The 20,959-nt window shown below is 32.7% G+C and overlaps 3 protein-coding genes and 1 long non-coding RNA gene across 4 annotated transcripts; 1 reads left to right on the plus strand and 3 right to left on the minus strand.

Annotated features, from left to right (window-relative positions):
• Positions 1-170: 170 nt before the first annotated feature.
• On the minus strand, positions 171-14,029 carry LOC123699441 (exocyst complex component 5). Its single transcript, XM_045646371.1, has 14 exons — positions 13,767-14,029; positions 13,556-13,687; positions 13,368-13,475; positions 12,883-13,080; positions 10,176-10,424; positions 9,745-9,962; positions 9,183-9,410; positions 8,164-8,323; positions 7,581-7,724; positions 7,250-7,338; positions 6,600-6,789; positions 6,156-6,312; positions 5,677-5,846; positions 171-344 (listed from the first exon to the last, which is right to left on the minus strand). The coding sequence occupies exons 1-14, from the start codon at positions 13,797-13,799 to the stop codon at positions 249-251; spliced, it is 2,172 nt and encodes a 723-aa protein (XP_045502327.1). The 5' UTR covers positions 13,800-14,029; the 3' UTR covers positions 171-248.
• A 613-nt stretch (positions 14,030-14,642) lies between these two features.
• LOC123699673 (testis-specific serine/threonine-protein kinase 2) lies at positions 14,643-16,044 on the plus strand. Its single transcript, XM_045646678.1, has one exon. The coding sequence runs from the start codon at positions 14,922-14,924 to the stop codon at positions 15,954-15,956; it is 1,035 nt and encodes a 344-aa protein (XP_045502634.1). The 5' UTR covers positions 14,643-14,921; the 3' UTR covers positions 15,957-16,044.
• Positions 16,045-16,496: 452 nt separating this feature from the next.
• Positions 16,497-17,162, minus strand: LOC123699825. The gene is made up of 3 exons (XR_006752570.1): positions 17,024-17,162; positions 16,850-16,935; positions 16,497-16,757 (listed from the first exon to the last, which is right to left on the minus strand). It is a non-coding gene; the product is annotated as an uncharacterized LOC123699825 (long non-coding RNA).
• Positions 17,163-17,827: 665 nt separating this feature from the next.
• On the minus strand, positions 17,828-20,396 carry LOC123699726. The gene is made up of 3 exons (XM_045646741.1): positions 20,239-20,396; positions 19,905-19,984; positions 17,828-18,134 (listed from the first exon to the last, which is right to left on the minus strand). Exons 1-3 carry the CDS (start codon positions 20,342-20,344, stop codon positions 17,934-17,936), a joined length of 387 nt encoding a protein of 128 aa, XP_045502697.1. The 5' UTR covers positions 20,345-20,396; the 3' UTR covers positions 17,828-17,933.
• Positions 20,397-20,959: the final 563 nt, after the last annotated feature.

The raw sequence follows: 20,959 nt of genomic DNA on the forward strand, positions 1-20,959 counted from the left end.
AATTGTTAACAGCGTTGAATCAATGAAAAAAAAAAACTAGGACATTAACTATACAATATTGAATATACATTACATATAAAAAAATATTAAATAATATAATTCTATTCTACAATAAGACTCTATAATTATTAATTACTTACAATAAAGGTAAAAATGAATAAAATAAACAATTATACGTAAATACTTTAATAAATAACATTTAAATATAATTCATCTTAAATAAGGACAATAATAATACGTCGTTTCGTTTACGAGAGTCCCTTGAGGAAGCTCGACAGCTTGTGGCTCTTGTAGTCGGCGCGCAGTTGAATGAAGTTCAACAGAATTGAATGATCCAACTCCGCCTGCGTACAAATAAATTGCAAGTTATATACTATGTTACAAATCTATCTAAAATCAAAAGAGGATCTAGAACTTCTCCTATTTATAATTAAATGGACAAAGTCAAGTTTTCACAATGTAACTTCAAAGAATCAAACAAAACCCAACCAGAATTCAAAACCAACAATTACAATTTTTGGTGAATAAAAATTCGTATTTATAGCATCGAGGTTTAATTTAGATATTCATTAAACACAATACATCTGCAAAAATTTTCCTCATCACAACGGAAATGGAATTTAAAATGGCGATTGATAGAATTAGATTGATATAGATTGGCTTGAAGAAATACTTCATAGCCAATTTCATAGCAAGCCCAACAAATAAAAATGGACATAAAATATTATAATTTAATATCAAAAAAGAGTACAAGGTCGCAGAAAGAAGGAAGCAAGGTGAGGTATCTGGTATCAATCAGCATATAAATGGCTTGACATTAATCTTCTATATAAGACCTTGAGTAAACATTTTATTTGTAACAATTTCAAACCAAAAGATTAATTCGTAGACGCACAAAAGCATTTACGTTTTTTTTTTTTGCTAATTGAATTTATATATGAATAGGTCAGAAATTAAGTGATCTTGCCCGAGTGAGGTTGCCCGCAATTTTAGGTGTAGCACAGAGCATGAGCAAATTGGTCATGATATTACCATTGACCATACACATATTATTTGGTCAAAAAAATACTAAGTACATAATATGTAATTTCTAGAGGGTTCCCTCACACATCACATCGTTGATTTTGTTTTACAATTCGTTTTGTCGAATGTATGTTTCATCGTGATAGATACCTTAGTAAATATTTTGTATTTACTAATCAGTGGCTATACTTCCAGTGGCAAAAGTAGTTTTGATAAAATCTGAATTTTAGCCGATCTTATTATCAAATATTATTACGCAGGTACACTTTGGCATTATGTAGGTATATTAAAAGAGGAGGCGACAGATGTATCGTCCGGTTGTGCAACGTTCGCAGCACAGGAACTGTGGTACACTGAGTACGAGATGTCGCATACTTGCGTGGTGTTTAAAAAAAATCTATAGGTAAAGGTTTCTTAAATAACGATTTGCTTCCTATACGACAAGTATCTTATGAAGACCAGACGAATAGTGTTCTATTTCAACTCATTCTTTAGTTCTATTATATTTTCTCTGTATATTTTTTTTAATCGAGCAATACATTTTAAAAATAAAAAAAAAATAAAATTATATTTATTAGCAAATTTTACATATTCAGTTCACAATTTTGCTCTGCCTTCTGAACTAGGTTATTACCTGTGTCTCAGAAAACAGTGCCTTCCCTTAAGAGTTCATACAAGTATTATTAAATACGTAAACAGAATATTATAGTTACAGATTAATAACAATTAAAGCAATTAAAGAATAAAAATTACTAGTTAATTATAATTTATATAATATATATGACGATACATGAATTGGACAGGTGGACAAGCGTGAGTGTGTGTGTGTGTGTGTGTGTGTGTGTGTGTGTGTGTGTGTGTGTGTGTGTGTGTGTGTATGTGGGTGTGAGTGTGCGCGTGTGTGTGTAAGTGTCAGTGAGTGGAATATTATGAATATGTGATTTTGATTTTGACACCTATTTAATGAAAGTGAAGAGACTTTCAGTTTGGAGATAATCCAGATTTTTGAGCCAGTTGATAATGAATTTTTTAAACCGATTAGTAGTCATATTTATTATTGCGTTTATGTTATTAGTCGGGATTTTATTATATATTCTTGGAGCAATACAATTTAGCTGTCGTCTTGCAAAACTAGTTTTAGTTAGAGGTACAGGGCACCTTAGTTTTCGTTTTCTCATTCGGGGCAGTTTGTGAGCTATTAGACGGTGATATCTTAGCAGAGCCTTCAGAACATAAATCTTACGAACTGAGAGAACACCAGTTTGTGTATAAACATCCGCTGTAGAGTGCCTGTATGGTAGGTGCATTAGAACTTTTAACACTGCCCGCTGTGCACGTTCAAGTTCAAGCATTATTGTTTTAGGGGCCCCGCCCCATGACGTCACACAGTAATTTATTAAGCTCTCACACAGTGCTTTGTATGTTTGAATAAGCAGTTTCTTATTAGCTACTGATCTCAGTTGCTTGAAAATGTAAATTAGCTTTCTAACTCTATTGCAAACATTGGTGATCTGGTCTTTCCAACTCAATGTATCATCCAGAAGAACACCCAAGTATCGTATACATGAAGCTCTTGTGAGTATTTTACAATTACATTTGCTCAAATACCTCCTATTACATGGAAATGTGTGAAGTTTTATAGATAAACTTGTGGATGGGCCGTAGGTCTTTGTCTTTGTGAAACATAGGTATTTCGTTTTAGAGATATTAAGTGTAAGCAAATTATCTTCAAGCCAGGCTGTGACATTTTGCAAGCCTGTCTCAGCGTTTCTGTGGGCTTCTTCCCAATTGTGACCGCGAAATAACAAAACAGTGTCATCGGCAAACATCTGTATATCTGTATCGGTAGAAATTACTTCAGGGAGACTGTTAATATAGATTAAGAAGAGAGTAGGTCCTAACGTGCTGCCTTGTGGAATACCAAATCTACATGATGAGGCATCACTTATATCGTTTTTAACCCTCACGTACTGCTCTCTGCAAGACAGATAACTCTGAAACCATTGATGAACGTGACCGCGGACACCTAAGCTTTCCAACTTTGATAATAGTATCGGAATAGAAATTGTATCGAAAGCTTTTTTAAAATCAAGAAATACACCAATAACTTTGTCCCCTTTATCGAGGTATTCATATACTAATGTCGTTAATCTCAATATAGCTTCTTCTGTGGATTTTCCTTTCCGAAATCCATATTGAGAATTTGTTAGTAATTTATTCTTTTCTAGAAAACTTGTTAGCCGATATTTTTATTCAGTTTCAGTACCAAGGAATACTGCTGTATTGTTTTGTTTATGTATATCATCCATGTTCCATCATCTATCCATCTATACATATAATAAATCTGTAGAAGGGTCAATTCTGTACATTGAAAATATTGAAAAAATAAATACCAGAGGGTGTTACTGGATTGATACCAAACCCAAATATGTGTTTAAAAAATTTTTTGTCTGTCTGTCTGTCTGTCTGTCTGTATGTGAAGACATCACGTGAAAACTAACGGTTCGATTTGGATGAAACTTGGTATAATTATACCTTATTATCCTGGGCGTAAAATAGGATACTTTTTATCCTGGAAAAATACGTAGAAAAAAAATTATCTTAATTTTTCAGTTTTATCCATAGACGTTGTTCTGTAGAACCGCGAACACACGCTGCGTATTATTATAGGTCGAGCCGTATTTGGTCTTTATAATAGATATTTATAAGATGTCATTGCCAGAGTTACTCAAAATGGAGAAATAGGTAAACCATCCACGCGAAGACGGAAGAGTCGCGGGCGGAAGCTAGTATGGAATATAATATTATGTTACCACTAAAGGGACACATACGGCATACCTCAACCATAATAATATGAGGGTTCAGGCCGCCACCATAAAGATTTTACAATCTTATATCGACATATACATAAAATTATTATATTATTTTTTTTGTTGTGTTACATGTACATTTGTTATATGGTTAAATCCAAGTGCAAGTCAAATACATAACGATAAGTACCATAATGTACTTAAAAGCTAGCGCGCAAGAGCAACTTATGTCTCCGCAACTATTTTGTCCCTCCCATCAACTCTATAGGAAGTTGCGTCCGCGTCGCTACGTGCGCGCACTTTCTTACTAGCCCCTAGAGTTGATGGGAGAGACAAAATAGTTGCGGAGACAAAATAGTTGCTCTTGCACGCTAGCTCTAACTCGATATCAATATAATTTTATACCGTATCATATTTTGTTATGATATGCGGAACAATATTTTACTTTCATGTTTTTTATTAACATTTCATAGTCACGGTATTTGAGTAAGCGTCTACGTTGGCAAAGACGATATTAAATAAATTCAACAAATAAACAGACTTTAAGAGATTATAAGGTATCGTGATTAAAAAATCATTGTAAGTTATCTTCTACTATGAAAATATATTACTTCTAATATGCAATAATTGAAACATCAAATTAACACTAAAGACAAAAAAAAAAACATTACACGCCAGTAAGCAGTTGGATTACTGTAACAAAATACTTTTATACGTATCGATTATGTTACGAATCATTAATTTCATTTGGACTACATTTTAGGCATAAAACTCGTTCTTTTGTAACAAACTAGAAGAGTGTAATTACTAAACTAGTTTTGCACATGTGACTTCGCCCGCGTTGGAAAATTCACGTCGGAATGAGATGTATGATGTATCACCCCAGTAAAAAGAAGCGTATATCTGTAACTAAAATGTAGTTAATCCTATTTTTAGAAAAATCATAGCATAAAATTGCTGTTTTGAGTTTCGTAAGGAAGAGAAACAAACAATCATGATAAGACCGCCAATTGTTGTAATGTATCCTTAGATTAAGTCTTTTTGTAATGATTCTAAGAGCAATAAAGTATTAATAAATAAATAAATAAATAAATAAATCACATTTTCACCTTATTAGTAAGGATTGTGAGCAAGTAATCTTATTATTCAATAACGTATTTTTATAAATTCGAAATAGTAGCGGTCCAAGTGCAGAACCTTGTGGCACTTTTATCTTATTTATACGCTGCAGATGTAATTTTCTGGCATACTTTTATATGTTTATTTGTTTTATTATGACTAAAACATATTTTCAAGGTAAGTGCGGTAATACTTAACACAGTGTCTCGTATAGCACAAAAACATCGTGACGCACTCAATCAAAAGCTTTAGACATGTCCAAATAATAAAGCCCATGTAAATGATTCTAAAATACGTTTCCTTGAAATGCGTATTGATTCATTTATAATATAACAATATTTATTGTTTATTAAAGACCAAGTAGTGCCAAAGCTCAGATTAAGTGCCATATTGTGATATTATAGTTTTTTTTATTTAAAATAACTTTCTCAGTTTAGCAATTGAACCTATAACTCGCATGCATTGATTTTGTATCTTATCCAGAATACTTAAATTAGTTTTACAGCTATTACCATATAAAACACACGCGTAGTCTAACTTACTTCGAATTAGAAATTAAATAAACTGTTATTGCAATGATTACTAAGTAAATCGTATTTTTCAAATTAAGTATATTTTACATATTATTATTATCGTTCAGGTAGTCTTAATTGGATCGTATAATCCCCCCCCCCCCCATTTTTTTTTTAATTTTTTATCAAAAATCTATTAAAAAATCACTCACCAGGGTCTCACCCTCGCACACCTGGTGCAAGTTCTCCGGCTTGACCAGCAGCAGGTTGCACAGCGCATGCAGCGCGTCGAACAGCGCATGCGCGGGCGCCGGCGCCGCGCGGCCGCGCCCGCACGCCGCCGACCGGTACTCCTTCACGTCGCATATCGCTATCATTGCACCTGGACACATGTGCGGTGTCAGTTTGGTAAGTGTGGTATTGACTGAATAGTGTATGAGCTCGTAATGGCAGAGAAAACGAAGGGATAATTACGTAATGGATAAGGCTTGACGAACAGTAAGTTACATAGCATGAATTGCATCGAGTGTCTCCGTGTCGAGACCTAGGTCTTCTGTAAAAATATCTACATTTGAGTGGGAAAAAAACTGCCCACCTACTTCTAAAAACAACATGCGAAATGGATTTTCCCCTAACCTAAGCAAGCGACATAATTTTACCTTTAAGTAATAAATTTCACAAAGAACCATACCTGCAGAATTAAACTGGAAGTTCTGCAAATGGTCGTATATAACACGATGCAGGCGCACAGCTAGCTCCAACATGACTGCGTTCAAGTTGTCTCCATCTAGATTGGCGTGAATCTTGTCCATCACTGTGTTGAGGTATGACACAACCGCAGTACAAGCCTAAACAGAAATAGATTCAATATTTACATTAACTAGCGTATCGGATGTGTTTTAAAAGCTTTACAAAAAAAAAATGAAATTAATGAATATTTTATAAATATAAAGCATATGTAAAAGGTAATCATTACATCAGCATTAATTTTAATTTTAATAATATTACACAAAAAAATACAAGGAATAAAATGTGTTTTAGCTCTACTAAATTGTGCTTCGTATGTAATGCTAAAAATATTTCTTACTAGCGTTATAATACTTTTTCTATTTATTTACTCGGAATATAAACTCACTGGTGAGGCCAAAGTGTCAATATCTCCTTCAGGTTTAAAGTCAGTTTTCTTCTGTTCAGTCTGCAAGTACAGCTTCACCCAGCTTACTATTGCAGCGATCGCTCGCTCCAACCCCGCGTCCAATTTAGTTTCTAACTGCTCCATGATAGTGTTCTTTCGTTGTATGCATTCTGTTTGCTTGCTTGTTGAACTATTGGAGATACAGATACAAAAAAGATAGAGATACAGATTAATAAATGAAAATATTATTTTGATTGCAGATAATAACAATTATAGAATAATAATAACAATTATATAATAAAATAATATAGATATAATAATACATTGTTTATGATGGAATGGAAAACATTACAGTTGAATATCAATCTTAATATATATAAATCTCGTGTCACAATATTTGTCCTCAATGGACTCCTAAACCACTTAACCGATTATAATAAAATTCGCACACCATGTTCAGTTCAATCCAACTTGAGAGATAGGATAGTTTAAATCTCAAATCGTTTTAGAGAAAGCGGGCGAAGCCGCGGCCGGTAAGCTAGTCAATAATATAAATTTTATTACATATTATGTAATGATGTAACCCAGGTTAAGTCAAACATGCCGAAATGTTATAGTTTTTGTAAAATTGACACGATAAATATATTTACCTCAAGCAGGGCAGCACTGATTCTTGAAATTGTTCCCCAAACATTTTAACAATTGTATTCGTTTGGTTCACTATTTCAAAGAAATAAATCTGAAATAAAAATATTGAAGTACAAATTTTAAACAATTAACAAAATAAAACTAACAATAGATCTTTGGCGAAAAACTTTATCCTTCACACACTTGACAAAGGTAAGAGATGGATAATTTCAGAAAGAAGGATCAGAAGATTTTCTTTCGTAATGTTTTGTTTAATTTATCTGTTAGCTAATTAACATTTTACAGGCCATCAAACTGGTTCGAATCTAAGAAAATACATTGTACAACACATACCTGAGGCAATGATTTCCCCTCACCAATCGGAATAGATTGTAGACCTAAATCCAATGCGTAATCAACATGTTCAATAAGCAAGTGTTGTATTAGCACTTCCAATAGGGCTATCGTGGTTCCGGGCAATTCAGTAGATGTACATAACTGAATAGGAAAAGAATATGTTTATTAAAAAAAGTACCTTTAAAATGTAATTTCTCAAAAATTTCAAACTTAACATAATGTAAAAAAAACGACGTGTGGCACTCGGGGACTGCCGCGGTAAAGCTATTGCATGCTATGCCTTCAAGCCACACCTCCACCCGTCGGAGTGCGGAGCGTGAGGTTTTTTCGTTACGGAATTTCTCGATTCGGTCCCCGCGCTCAAGGCCCGCGATAGAAGCATATATATGCTATGCAATAGCTTAAATAAATTATACTTGGTATATATATATAATTTGTATGAATATAATTATAGTCTTATACCATACATAATTAAACATTAAAACAAATTGTACAAATAATTTTGTATTATAGCTTTTTAAGAGAGTATTTTTTATTTAACAGTGGACATGCTCCACAGACAGATGAGTAACATACTTACAGTTTTGCATCTCAAGAAGGATATTTTTGCATCATTCAACATCTTTTGAACAAGCTGCTCACTGAGGAACGTCTCGCCGCCATAGTTCTCTATCTGCGCTATGTTTATGTTCGCCCTTGTCCCAATCACGGCTTGTAAATCACGACGCAGTTCTTGGAAACTGAAAGGTTGAAAAGAGAAAAGAAAATAAATATTATTTTTTTATTTATTATATTTATGAGTAGTGTTATAGTAGAGCCATTTTAATAGGCAACATTTGACAGTTCAACAAAATTCAACAACGTAACCTAGTAACGACGACATAGAATAACATGATATTTCGTTTTGTTAGAACTGCACATTTGCTTAACTTTTTTAAATTACGATTACATATTTATAATAATAATGACCAATACAAGTAATTTTAAGATTTCATTTTACTGATTAACCATTCTAAACATAATAAACAATTTCTGAATTGAAGAACTGACGTCGTTACAATTTTGTGTCAATAAACCTTTTTTCTTTTTAAATACCAGAGATGTTACTCTAAAAATCGAAATCTGACATCTAGAATCGAATGCATTGATTACTTGTGAATAAAAATCATCATAAATTAATAAATTCGATTGACAAATGTTTCAAATCCGTATCGATTAATTCACTTTAATCGATGTTTTTATGCAAGTTACATCTCTTCGAAGATAAAATTGATAGACATCAAATGTTGCCTATTAAATTGGCTCGACTATAGTTACACCATTCATAACTCAAGAAGAATGAACGAATTTTAATCACTTTAGTTTCAGTTGGTATTAAAACTAACACAAAATATGCCTCTCAAGGCAGAGAGAGCTAGAGCAAGCAGCTAGTTTTAAGTGATAAATCTAATGGATATTATTACTGTTTATGTTACAGATGTCATACGAATCAGAATGGATACAGAAAGAAACACTCATATAATTATAATATACACAATAAAGACGGAAGCTACATTTTTACCAAAATTAATTTCACAATCAAACAATTTCAAAACTCACCCGCCCCCTTGAATCTGTTTCTTAACATGTTGTTTCTCAGCATAATACGCGTTCAATGTATTAGATAGTACTGCTTTCAATCTCCGTATCTCCAGAGCAGGATAGCCTTCAGTGGCTCCGGCCATAGCACCATTGATTAAGGCTTCTCTACGCAATTCGCCAGTCGCACTGTTACCATCAGCTGATACTAAATTAGCAGCCACTAGTTCGTCACAAACACGTTGTGTACTGGAAGAAGATAAACAATGTTAATTTTTATGCGATTTATGTGATACTAGCGGTCCGCCCCGGCTTCGCCCGTGGTACATATTCACGTTTTCTCTACATAAGAACCATCCTCGAACTTCAAGGAATATTATAAAAAAAGAATTAACGAAATCGGTTAAGCCGTTCTCAAGTTATGCGCTTACCAACACATTTTGGGATTCATTTTTATATTATAAGAAGATAAAGTAGAAAATTTCAACAATACATAAAACTGCTAATTTAAATTATATTTATGTGAAGGTAATTTAAAAATATTTTAATTATTACATGTATATAATATATAGTTAAACTTTACCTCGTGTAAGTCTCATACAAATTGCGTAAATATTTCTCAATATCGTTCTTATCAGCAAGTTTTGTCTGTATGTATTTCTGCAGCTTCAAATGGAATATATTCAATACAAATTTACTCATCACTTGATCAGGGTTTGGAAAGACGTTGCTTATAACATTGTAGTTCTTTTTGCAAAGCGGCAGAACAGATAGAAATATATCTTTCCCCAGGAGAGTATTCTAGAAAGATGTAGGAGTTTTTATTATGTACTTATTCTTAATATTGTTACATGCTTTTATGTATTGTTAAATAAATAATTTATTCAATTTGAAATAAAAAAAATGTTTAAGTGTGATGTGAAATAGTGTGGAACACAGTAGTAAAGAGTAATTAACTACCTATCATAATGTTTTCATAAATTTTCAAAACTTAATAAATAAATTTTCACATACCATTTGACTTGTCTCAATATAAGCATCCACGCATTGCGAATATCCTTTGAAATTCGTCATAATATTGGCTATATCCTTCATTTTAGCCATGTTTCCCTGATTTTGTGCTTTGACAAACTCTTCAATGAGATTACGCTCAATCTCATCATACTTCGCTTCAATTTTCTTCCTGGCAACCTCAAATTTATCAGGCGGCAACTCTTGAGCAATAGTGAACAGTTTTTGAATAACATCTGCAGCTTCATTGAGCTAAAACATAACAATTATTTATTAGGTAAAATTCATTGTACAAAATAGGATAACATTTTACCAAACACAAATTGTATAACCTGTTAAAAATATATATATAATAGAATTACGACTATCAAGATTAGAGATACATCATAGGTATTTATTTTTGATAAATAAAAGCAAAGAAAACACATAGAATAAATCTCAATACCACAAAACATCATTTAATAATGCCATAAGTGTTTTAATATCTTCTTTGCTTCGGTTGGCTCGAATTTAGCAAATAAAATTCCTAAAACCCAGAAATATAATCAACTTAATGTGAAATTAGATTACAATAATTCATTCACCCAGTTTAATCCCACTAACGCTGAAGAAGTAAAAAACATTATTAACTCGCTAAACTCTAATACCAGCTCAGGGTTAGATGGCATTAGCGTTAAAGCCTTAAAATGTATCAAAGACTTGATAAGCCATGATCTAGCGTGTTGTATAAATAAATGTCTATCAGAAGGAACATTTCCAAACTCTCTAAAAATTGCCAAAGTCGTACCTATATTTAAAGCCGGTAGCAAAACAGACCCTAACAATTACCGACCAATCTCTGTCCTACCTGTTATATCAAAAATTTTTGAAAGGGTCCTGCACACTCAATTAAAAAAATTCCTTGACTCAATCAACTTTCTTTATCAGAAACAATACGGCTTCCGTCCCAAATCCAATACTCTCTCAGCCACGTCAGATCTTATAACAAAACTTATTAGTAATTTAGACAATAGAAATATTGCGGTCGGCATTTTTGTGGACCTAAAAAAAGCGTTTGATACCGTGAGCCACGACTTGTTACTAACAAAACTTCATTGCATTGGTATCAGGGGAACAGCTCATGAATTAATTAAATCCTACCTCGGAAACCCTTGTCAAATTGTCAAAATTGGATCATGTCAAAGTGATCCTATGCCGATATGTTATGGAGTACCACAAGGCTCTATTCTAGGCCCACTATTGTTCCTAGTATACATAAACAACGTATATGAGCTTCCCTTCAAAGGTGACTTAAGTCTATATGCTGATGACACCAGCCTATTCTATTATGGACAGTCAATACACTCTTTGATATCGGAAGCTCAACATGACATGACCCTCCTTAACACTTGGTTACAAAATAACCTACTGACAATTAACGTTGCAAAAACGAATTACATTATATTCTCACCTAAATCTAAAAAAGTTCCAACACAAGCCCCTCTTTTTATAAATAATCAACAAATTAAACAGATTAATGAAGAAAAATATCTGGGTCTAGTATTGGATAGTCATATGACCTGGAAACCGCATATTGAGAAAGTCAGGAAAAAAATAGTTTCATTGTCTGGTGCATTAAGAGGATTTGCAAAATGTCTTCCAAATACTGTTCGATATACAATTTATAACTCCTTAATTAAATCCCACTTAGATTATCTAATACCTATATGGGGAGCATCCGCTAAAACTAACCTGAACAAAGTACAAATAGCCCAAAATAGATTAATAAAAACCCTTTTTTGCTATAATTATCTCACTCCAACAAAAAAAATATATAAAGATACTAAAATAATGGATATTTCGCAAATTTACATCTATAATACTTGTATCCTGATACGAAAATTGTTTAATAAGGAAATTCATACAGATATCACTTTAACTAAAAGAAAGCGAAATTCTAATCTACGACAAAATGTATGTTATGACAACCTAAATATCCATCCAGCCCGTACCTAGTATGGCTCAAAAAATTTACTTCATGACGGAGTTAAAATATACAATAGCCTACCTACAGATATAAAACAAGTAAAATCATTAGGATTGTTCAAAAAGAAATTAAAACTTCATATACTACAAAATGAAAATATTTCCTGTAATAACTATCGTGTATAAAACTTAAAAATGTAAATAAATAAAATAAAATCAGCAATATAAAGAAAAATAACAACGATCACAAAATACTCTTATCACAGTCACTAGTTTAAAAAAAAAATTCAAAAATAAATTATTATAGTATAAAGTGTTAATTATAACATAAAAAGTATATATACAAAAATAATCAAAAGAGTAAAAACCATTATAACATAATATTATGAATTAGTTATTATATAAAGTAAAAAATAAAAAAATAAAAACAAGATTGTATATATTCAAGATTGTAAAATTACTTTAAATAGTTAAGTCATTTACACTAAACGTTTAAATAAATTTACAATTAATATTTATTTTAGTTCATGCACTCAATGTCACATTTAGTTGATTTATATCCGCGTTAGCATTCCTTACAAACACAGCCATACCGTCATAAGACGATATAATAGCACAGAGTAGTTCTCCGCTCACCCGCAAGTTTTTAACTTTTTTGTCAAGGTGTACAAGTTATCACTATTTAATTAGAATAAGTGAATTGTAAAATTCTTTTGAAAATAAATGTCTCTAAACCTATAATAACCTTATTAGGATCACTGAACAGATCACTAAGCACTGGTCCTGGGCTAAGGAAGTTTGCCAAATGGGAGAGCAGATCCCGTGCAGCGGCAGCCCTGGCTCTCGGGGCTCTTGCAGCTCCCAATTTCTCACCAATATCCAAGGCTCTACCACCACACCGTGACATTCGCTCGTCTAGTGTACTAAATACTGATACACAATGCTGAAAATATATGCATGGTTAGATTGTGCTGATCTCTTATTATACAATTTTTTTAATTTAGTTTATAGTAATAAAGGGGGGTTCACATGGTTTGTATTTGTCAGTTCTTTTTGTAATTATACTTCAATACTTTTATTCATCCATCCAACAACCCATTCAGCGACAGCCATTCTTCATTCAGTTAGAAGAAGATAGATTATTAATACTTATCAGAAGATAAATAATATCAGATGAAACATTCAAAGATGTAATTGAAGATTTGATACTGTTAAAGATAGGACACTCACTGAATGCTGATCCATGATTTCAGCAAGTTTAGCAACATAAATCTTCTCCTCTTCCTGTACTGCTTGCTCCAATCTCGCACATTTTCTCTCCTGCCTTTCTTGTAAAACCTATAAGTCATTATTTATTATTATACATAGGTACCTACTTATATATACTTTCATATGTATGTGGAAAATTTAAACAGTACCTTCAGGTCTTGAATAGCTTGAGTAAATATGTCATGGATCATTTCTGGGTCAAATTGATCATCCTGTAAGCGACACTCTTGCATACTTCGGCGTACCATTCTCTCCACGAACTCATCAGCATCAAATGGGTCCTAAAATTGGTAAGATGATTTAATAATTTTTAGTTAGTCTTTAAATCACAATACGAATAGTAATGGTTGTTTTTCTTACCTGCTCCAATTCTCTTATATATTGGTTCATCATCTTGGCAGCCGGAGAAAATAAACTGTTCAATGCAAATATTTACAACGAATAATATATTTAAATTCTCGCCACTCCTCCCACTTCTAGATGAGTTATTTCATCCGAATGTACTCGTAATACAGTTTGTAACTAATTTAATATAAACATGTAGTAACTTTCTTATTTTTTATAAAAATATATCTAAAAGATTTGATTTTTCTGGTAACATATTATAATAATATTAAACATAATATGAATTAAACACGTATTTATTTCCCAATAGGTAGGTACCTATTTGGCTATTTTACAAGTGAACTTTTTTATTTGTTGACATTTGACAGTTGCAATTTTTAATGACAAGCGACAGTTTTTTCAGTAATCCTTTTCAGGGAATGGTTTGCTGACAATAATTTTTATTAAGTATCAAAATATAATATACCTGTGTAATATACAGTTCGTCATTAATTTTTTTTTAGTTTTGAGATTTAAATAGTTAACAAGGCAATTAATACAAAAAATTGCTTTGCGCGCTCGCTTACACGAATCGGGCAACTGCCACGCAACTGCCTGAGCTTCGTAATTTAACTTATTGGTATTCTGGAGCGTGTACCTACAACCTTTGATTATATAAATATATAGGTACTCCCTACAACGTATCTTTAACTTTTAAAACACATTAGATTTAATATAATTATAATAAGATGTGTATACCGACATATTATAATATTATGATTAAAGATATATTAATAATGTTTTAAATTGCATCCATTGGAATCTAGATTAATATCCTCCTATAATGCAACCTATCACAGGCATAATTGAAAATAATTTAATTTTAGAAACAAAAGAAAAAAATGTACGTCAATGTAGCAAATACGTCTTTTTGGAAGACTTCTTGATAGTGAAAGCGTTTTTTTTATATCCAAATTCTTTGTGATGTCGTAATATATTCAACAAAATTTCGTGCGTGATATTAACGTTTACAATTATAATATTACTCTCTTATATGAGAGGTGAGCGAAAATACCAATTAAATATTGTTTGAAAAGTTTGACAGGAGTGCCACTGAACATTGTAGAGCTATCGTACACGTGAAATGTCCAATGTATCCTAAACGGGTTAGGATAAAGTCGATAGAGCTCCATGGCTGAGCGTCTCAGCCCTCGCAGCTCCGAGGTCAATGCCTTGGAACAAAGAGGCTATTTAATCGGCAAAAAAATAGGACAAGGATCGTATGCAACTGTTCATCTAGCAGAATACTGCGATGCGTCCAGCCCAAAGCGAATGCACCTGGCATGCAAAATATTCGACAAAGAAAAAGCACCTCGAGATTTTTTAGAAAAGTTTTTCCCTCGTGAGCTTGATATTTTAACTAAAATCGAAAATCCTCATATCATTCAAGTGCATAGTATATTACAGAGAGGGCCTCGAGTATTTATATTTATGAGATATGCAGATAATGGGGATTTACTAGATTTTATTAAACGTAATGGAGTCGTCCCAGAAAACCAGGCCAAGCTGTGGTTTCGGCAGATGGCAAGCGGATTACAATACTTACATAGTAAAAACATTGCTCATAGGGACCTAAAGTGTGAGAATATTTTGTTATCCAGACGATTTAATGTGAAACTTGCCGATTTTGGTTTTGCAAGATTTTGCACAGATGGTGACAACAGACGCGTTCTGAGTCAAACGTACTGTGGGTCAGCCGCATATGCTGCCCCTGAAGTTGTGAGCGGAACTCCATATAATCCTAAGCTGGCAGATGTCTGGTCGCTTGGAATCATTTTGTTCATAATGTTAAACGCATCGATGCCATTCGATGACTCAAATCTCCGTAAGCTACTTAAAGATCAAATGTCTCGCAATTGGGTATTTCGCTCGAGGATCCGCGATTCCGTTTCTGCAGCGGCAAAGTCGATCGTGCGACATATTTTAGAGCCGGATATCACATTACGGTTGACTTTGGATCGCGTTTTGTCCCATGAATGGACTCGACCACGTAAGGACAAAAGTGCTAGTTTGATGGGACGTCTAGTGCAGTCTGCTCCCTCAGCCCCTCACTCACCAGGAAAGCACGATGAAGCTGGCACATCGGCAGGTCTACGTGTTTCTGGAGATCACCGTGAGACCGAAAGAGAAAGACACGATGATATCAATATCCGTTCCCATGCCTAGGTATCATATTCACTGTTAAAGTGGCACAAAACAGTGTAATGTTCAATTATTTTTGGACAATATTTTTCAATTTAAAATTACCCATTATATTTAATTACGATATATATTTTCTATTATTATTTTATATATATTTTTTACAATTGACGTCAGAATTTGTTAGCCGTCAATGGTAAAAATAAACGTTTTGTATATAAATAATAAACACAACATTGTATTTATTTTCACATGCTCCTCAATCTCCTATCCATATGATATTACATTTATTAAATTATAACATCTGAAGGTACATTGTGAAATTAAACTTTGCATAGGTAAATGTTTGCTAGAAGTCAGTATCAAGATCATTAAGTAATGATCGTGCTAAGTAAAAAACAATAAACAGTGATGAGATAGCGCGCAAGAGCAAATTTTGTCTCCGCAACTATTTTGTCGCGCCCATCAACATATGGGGAGTTGCGTCGCTACGTGCGCGCACTTTCTTACTAGCCCAGCTCTAACATTGTACATGGGTACGTAATATTAAATAATAAATAGGCAACATACACTACTAGCATACGGTACGGTAAATTTTATTTAAACTCAACACTTTCAACGCTTTGTGGGCCAATTGGGCCATTCTAATGTCGGTGTTGCTGCTGAAAAACCAATAACTCCAAATGGTATCTTATAAAATGGAAATTTAATTTGAAATTCCAAAATAGAAGTGTTTTGATTGTAAACGATGTTAACTTTTGATATAATACTGATGTATTCCACATAGAAATGCGTAATTTTTTTATGTATTGTTGCTACATTTTGAGGCTGGAAAAGAAGAAGGCACGTGAATTTTTTTACAAAAAAATAAGCTAAGTAAGTATAATATCTACATTTTTGAGACCAAAATTTTCGCTCACCATCAAATTAACGCGGTAAATTGGTTCAAAAGGAGGAATTGTATCCACAAGCACCATTGAAAGAACTTCGGTTGCTGAAGCATTACCTGATAAAACGTAGGTACCACCTTAATAATTTTGCTCTATGATGAAAACTTTATAAGAAAAAAACTGTGTCATAGGTATTATACACACCAAATTCATATCGGAGTATTTTGTAATTGATGTCTTTATCTTTTTCGCATAAAATTATGTAAAAGAAAAGATGCAAAATTAATGTTATCCAACACAACCACATATTATCGGCTTTCAGCCATCGACTTGTTATTGTTGATAAGCCAGAGTTTCTCAAAATTGTTAGAATACAGACAGCTTCATAAATCTTAGTATGGTAAAATGTTAATTTATATTGAACCACATTTACCTATAGTAAATAGTTATGTTGAGATTGTGTGAATGCTAAAATTAATTTGCATTATGCATTTTAAGCCCACGTTTCTAATGCTGAGGCCTTGATGAATGATTTGGATTATTATTGATAGGTAAGAGATATAGCGCATAATGTCGTGGTTTACCCATTGAGCTATTATTAGTACGTAGTACCTAATATTATACTCTTGGTCTCTTGATTGTACATTGAAATGTACTAAGGTTATTATATAGGAAGTTTTGTTTTTCCATTTTTTTTATTGCAGTCATCGTGATATTTGAGAAACTCAACGCGAAAAAAATTGATTTAACGCATTGAAACTCCGATAATTAGTTTGAAGATAGAAATAGAATGTTAAGCTTGTAGGTAATAATAATATGTTAGAATTTAGAAAATATAGTAGGTAATAATATATTATCTGTGGTCTAGGTAATAACAATAACCTTACTATAATACAATTACAATATACTCTTGGTCTCTTGATTGTACTTATACCTTATGTTTAACTTTAAACGTTTAGTTTAATGATTTATCTACGATTTAACTATTTTTTCAATAAAACAATCAGACAAAAGGAAGAACTTACTCATTTATTCGATTAAATTACATTTATGAAGAATGTAATTATTGTAGATACATATTAGCATAGAATACTTTAGTAATGAATGTATTTTTTCACAGCTTCTTCATACTCTTTTCTTCTATATGATCAACATTAGGGACGGCTTTTACAGTGATTTTGAATGTAGACACTGAGACTTGAGTATAACTGAAAGCAATAGAGACTTGTTGATTGCTGCTATCGTAATCGACTTTGGGTGGCGAGAACGAATGCACTCGAACTTCAATATAACTCACATCCATTCCATCAGGAATCTGCAATAAACGTTCAAAAATGACGTAAACGTAAGTACAGATTAGATAAAGATTCAAAAAGGGGAAATGTACCAAAAAAAAAAAATAAGAGAAGTATCGAAAATAGACCCTAAAATGCAACTAGGCGAGTGAAAATAGGCTAAAAAAGCAACTGTTCGATATTATAAGTGCTACTATAAACGCCAGCTTAATAGCCTTCGCTTTGTTACAAAATATATAGTTAGTTACGATAGTCAATAAATAACGCAGGATTTTAGAGAAATGATAATCCATGTTATTAAAGTAAGTAGTACTATAAGTGTATGGAAAGTAAGTAATAAAGTAGTTTCGATAACGATAGTTTAGTTACAGTCTTGAGATATAAGCTTCTTGTGGTCCGGGAGCCAGAAGCAGATTTTATGACCAAGTTCCTCTCAAGCGGTAATTAGTAAAATGCATCAAAGTATAGTATTATGAAGCCTCGTGAACGTCAGCTGGAGCTCGGTTGGGGGGGTGAGCGGTTGTAGCCTCCCACGCACGTAAGAAAAAAAAGTATATTCATTCATTTCCTCTCAGCTAAAAATTTGTCAAATTGTAGCTAACCCAATATCTCAACGAAAAATAATAATCAGCTGGTTACAGCATGGTGTATTATGCGTCAGCTGGTGTCTCGAATATAATGAGACATTAACAAAATCATCGAGATACGTGGAATTCCATCAACATAAGTCCCCGTAAAAGATAAGTAATAACTTTATTAATTATATATTATACTATTATTTTTTTAATAATTATAGTTAACTAATGTTTTTAGTGGGTTATTTCATATTTGTTACACTTTTATGTAGTTATGTGAATTTGATGATATGATAGTTATTTTTAAATGCAGTTTATAATATTTGTAAAAACATGTTTACCGAAGTGGCTGAATGTACGTAGTGTAATCATGTGCACAACTAACCACCTCCAAGTACCTTATTACTGTCTATATTATGCTAGCGTGTGTTGCTTGAATTTTTAAAAATAACGATAATAATTAAAGATACGTCATTTCATCTCAGATGAAAATTTGTGAGCTGATTGTTAATATACTGATGCGATAAATAAAAAAAAATCAGCTAGCAATAATTCGAGGAAAACCTAGTCAGTTGATGCATATAAATTGGCAATAGATGCTTCTGTCTAACTCCTATGTAATAACTTTCAAAGTATCAGCTGACGGTTTTTCCACCCAGATACAGCCAGCTGACCTATATACTTATATATCCACAGTTACATATAAGCTATCATCAGGTAAATTTTAGTTTGAGAGGAAATCACGGAAAATAATTTTATTTTTTTCATGTTCGAGACACCAGCTGACGTATAATACACCATGTTGTAACCAGCTGATTATTTTTTTTCGTTGAGATATTGGGTTAGCTACAATTTGACAAATTTTTAGCTGAGAGGAAATGAATAAATGTATTTTTTTTTCCTACTTGCGTGGGAGGCTACAACCGCTCACCCCCCCAACCGAGCGCCAGCTGACGTTCACGAGGCTTTATAATACTGTACTCTGATGCGTCTGACGAATTATCTCTTGAGAGGAAATAATTAACCAAATTTGCACCTGGCTCCCTAACCATTGGTCTTGACACATAAAAAGTTTGTATTGTAGATAATATTTAGGAGTTTATTTGAGTTTAATTGTTATAAAGTACTTAATAGTTCTTAAAGGGATGATGATAGAGATAAACGAACTGTTGAAAAGTGAAAATAATAAAATATAGAAGAATAATAATTACTCGCCTTTATATCTTTATATGTTTGGTGCTGTAAAGGCAAAATTGATCCTTCTAATATTTGGACCACGTTACCACTATCCTCGCCTGAAATAATATATTGTTTTCTAGCCGGAACAAACAGACAGACAGACAGATAAAAGTTGTAATAATTACTATTTTGTAATATGTACCATTTTGTATAACTATGCATTTAGTAAAAAACGGTTATTTTAATATTACAAACACACAACATGCTTATTTGCATTATAACATGCATACGAAAAAGGTGAATTGAAAAATAAACCATGAATAAATCAGGATCAAGCAAGTATAAATATTTAAAAAAATTGATTACATACCAAATTTATACACATAAGGCTTAAGAAACGAACTAAGCACGTTGCAATTAATGCCGCTAATGCAAAATAATAGACCAACAAAAATGGTGGCCTTAAAAGTTTTCATCGTTATACGTTATCGTTGCCTTGACAGTGTTTCAAAATGGTAAAATTACAAAATTCAGGCTATTTATATTACCTATGGTAGTAAGTAACTATGTATCTATACTAATATTATAAAGCTGAAGAGTTTGTTTGTTTGTTTGAACGCGCTAATCTCAAGAACTACTGGTCCGATTTGAAAAATTCTTTCCGTATTTGATAGCCCATCGATCAAGTAAGGCTAGGCTATATACATATCATCACGCTGACGCACGCAGACCAACAGAAGCGGAGCCACTCGGGTGAAACCGCGAAGCGCAGCTAGTATTATACAGGGTGTAATCGTTAAGTGTGCACAAGCGATTATTCCGTAACTATTGCAGATACCAAAAAACTTTAAATTGATATCGAAAGTACTTAACCTAATGAGTAAAATGGCCATAATAATTTTTTAAAAATAAAACGAGAAATATCCAAAAACGTTACATTAAACGCTCCCATACATTTTATTTCCCATACATTTTGTATTCATAGCAGATTTTCGAAGTGATGTCCTCATTGTGCAATACAATGAGGAGCTCTATTTACAGTTTTTAAATGAACTTCCCTTCAAATTTGCGAAGTTATTAAAGCAGAAAAC

This window comes from Colias croceus, chromosome 18 (genome assembly GCF_905220415.1).
Source record: "Colias croceus chromosome 18, ilColCroc2.1".
NCBI classification, from domain to species: domain Eukaryota; kingdom Metazoa; phylum Arthropoda; class Insecta; order Lepidoptera; family Pieridae; genus Colias; species Colias croceus.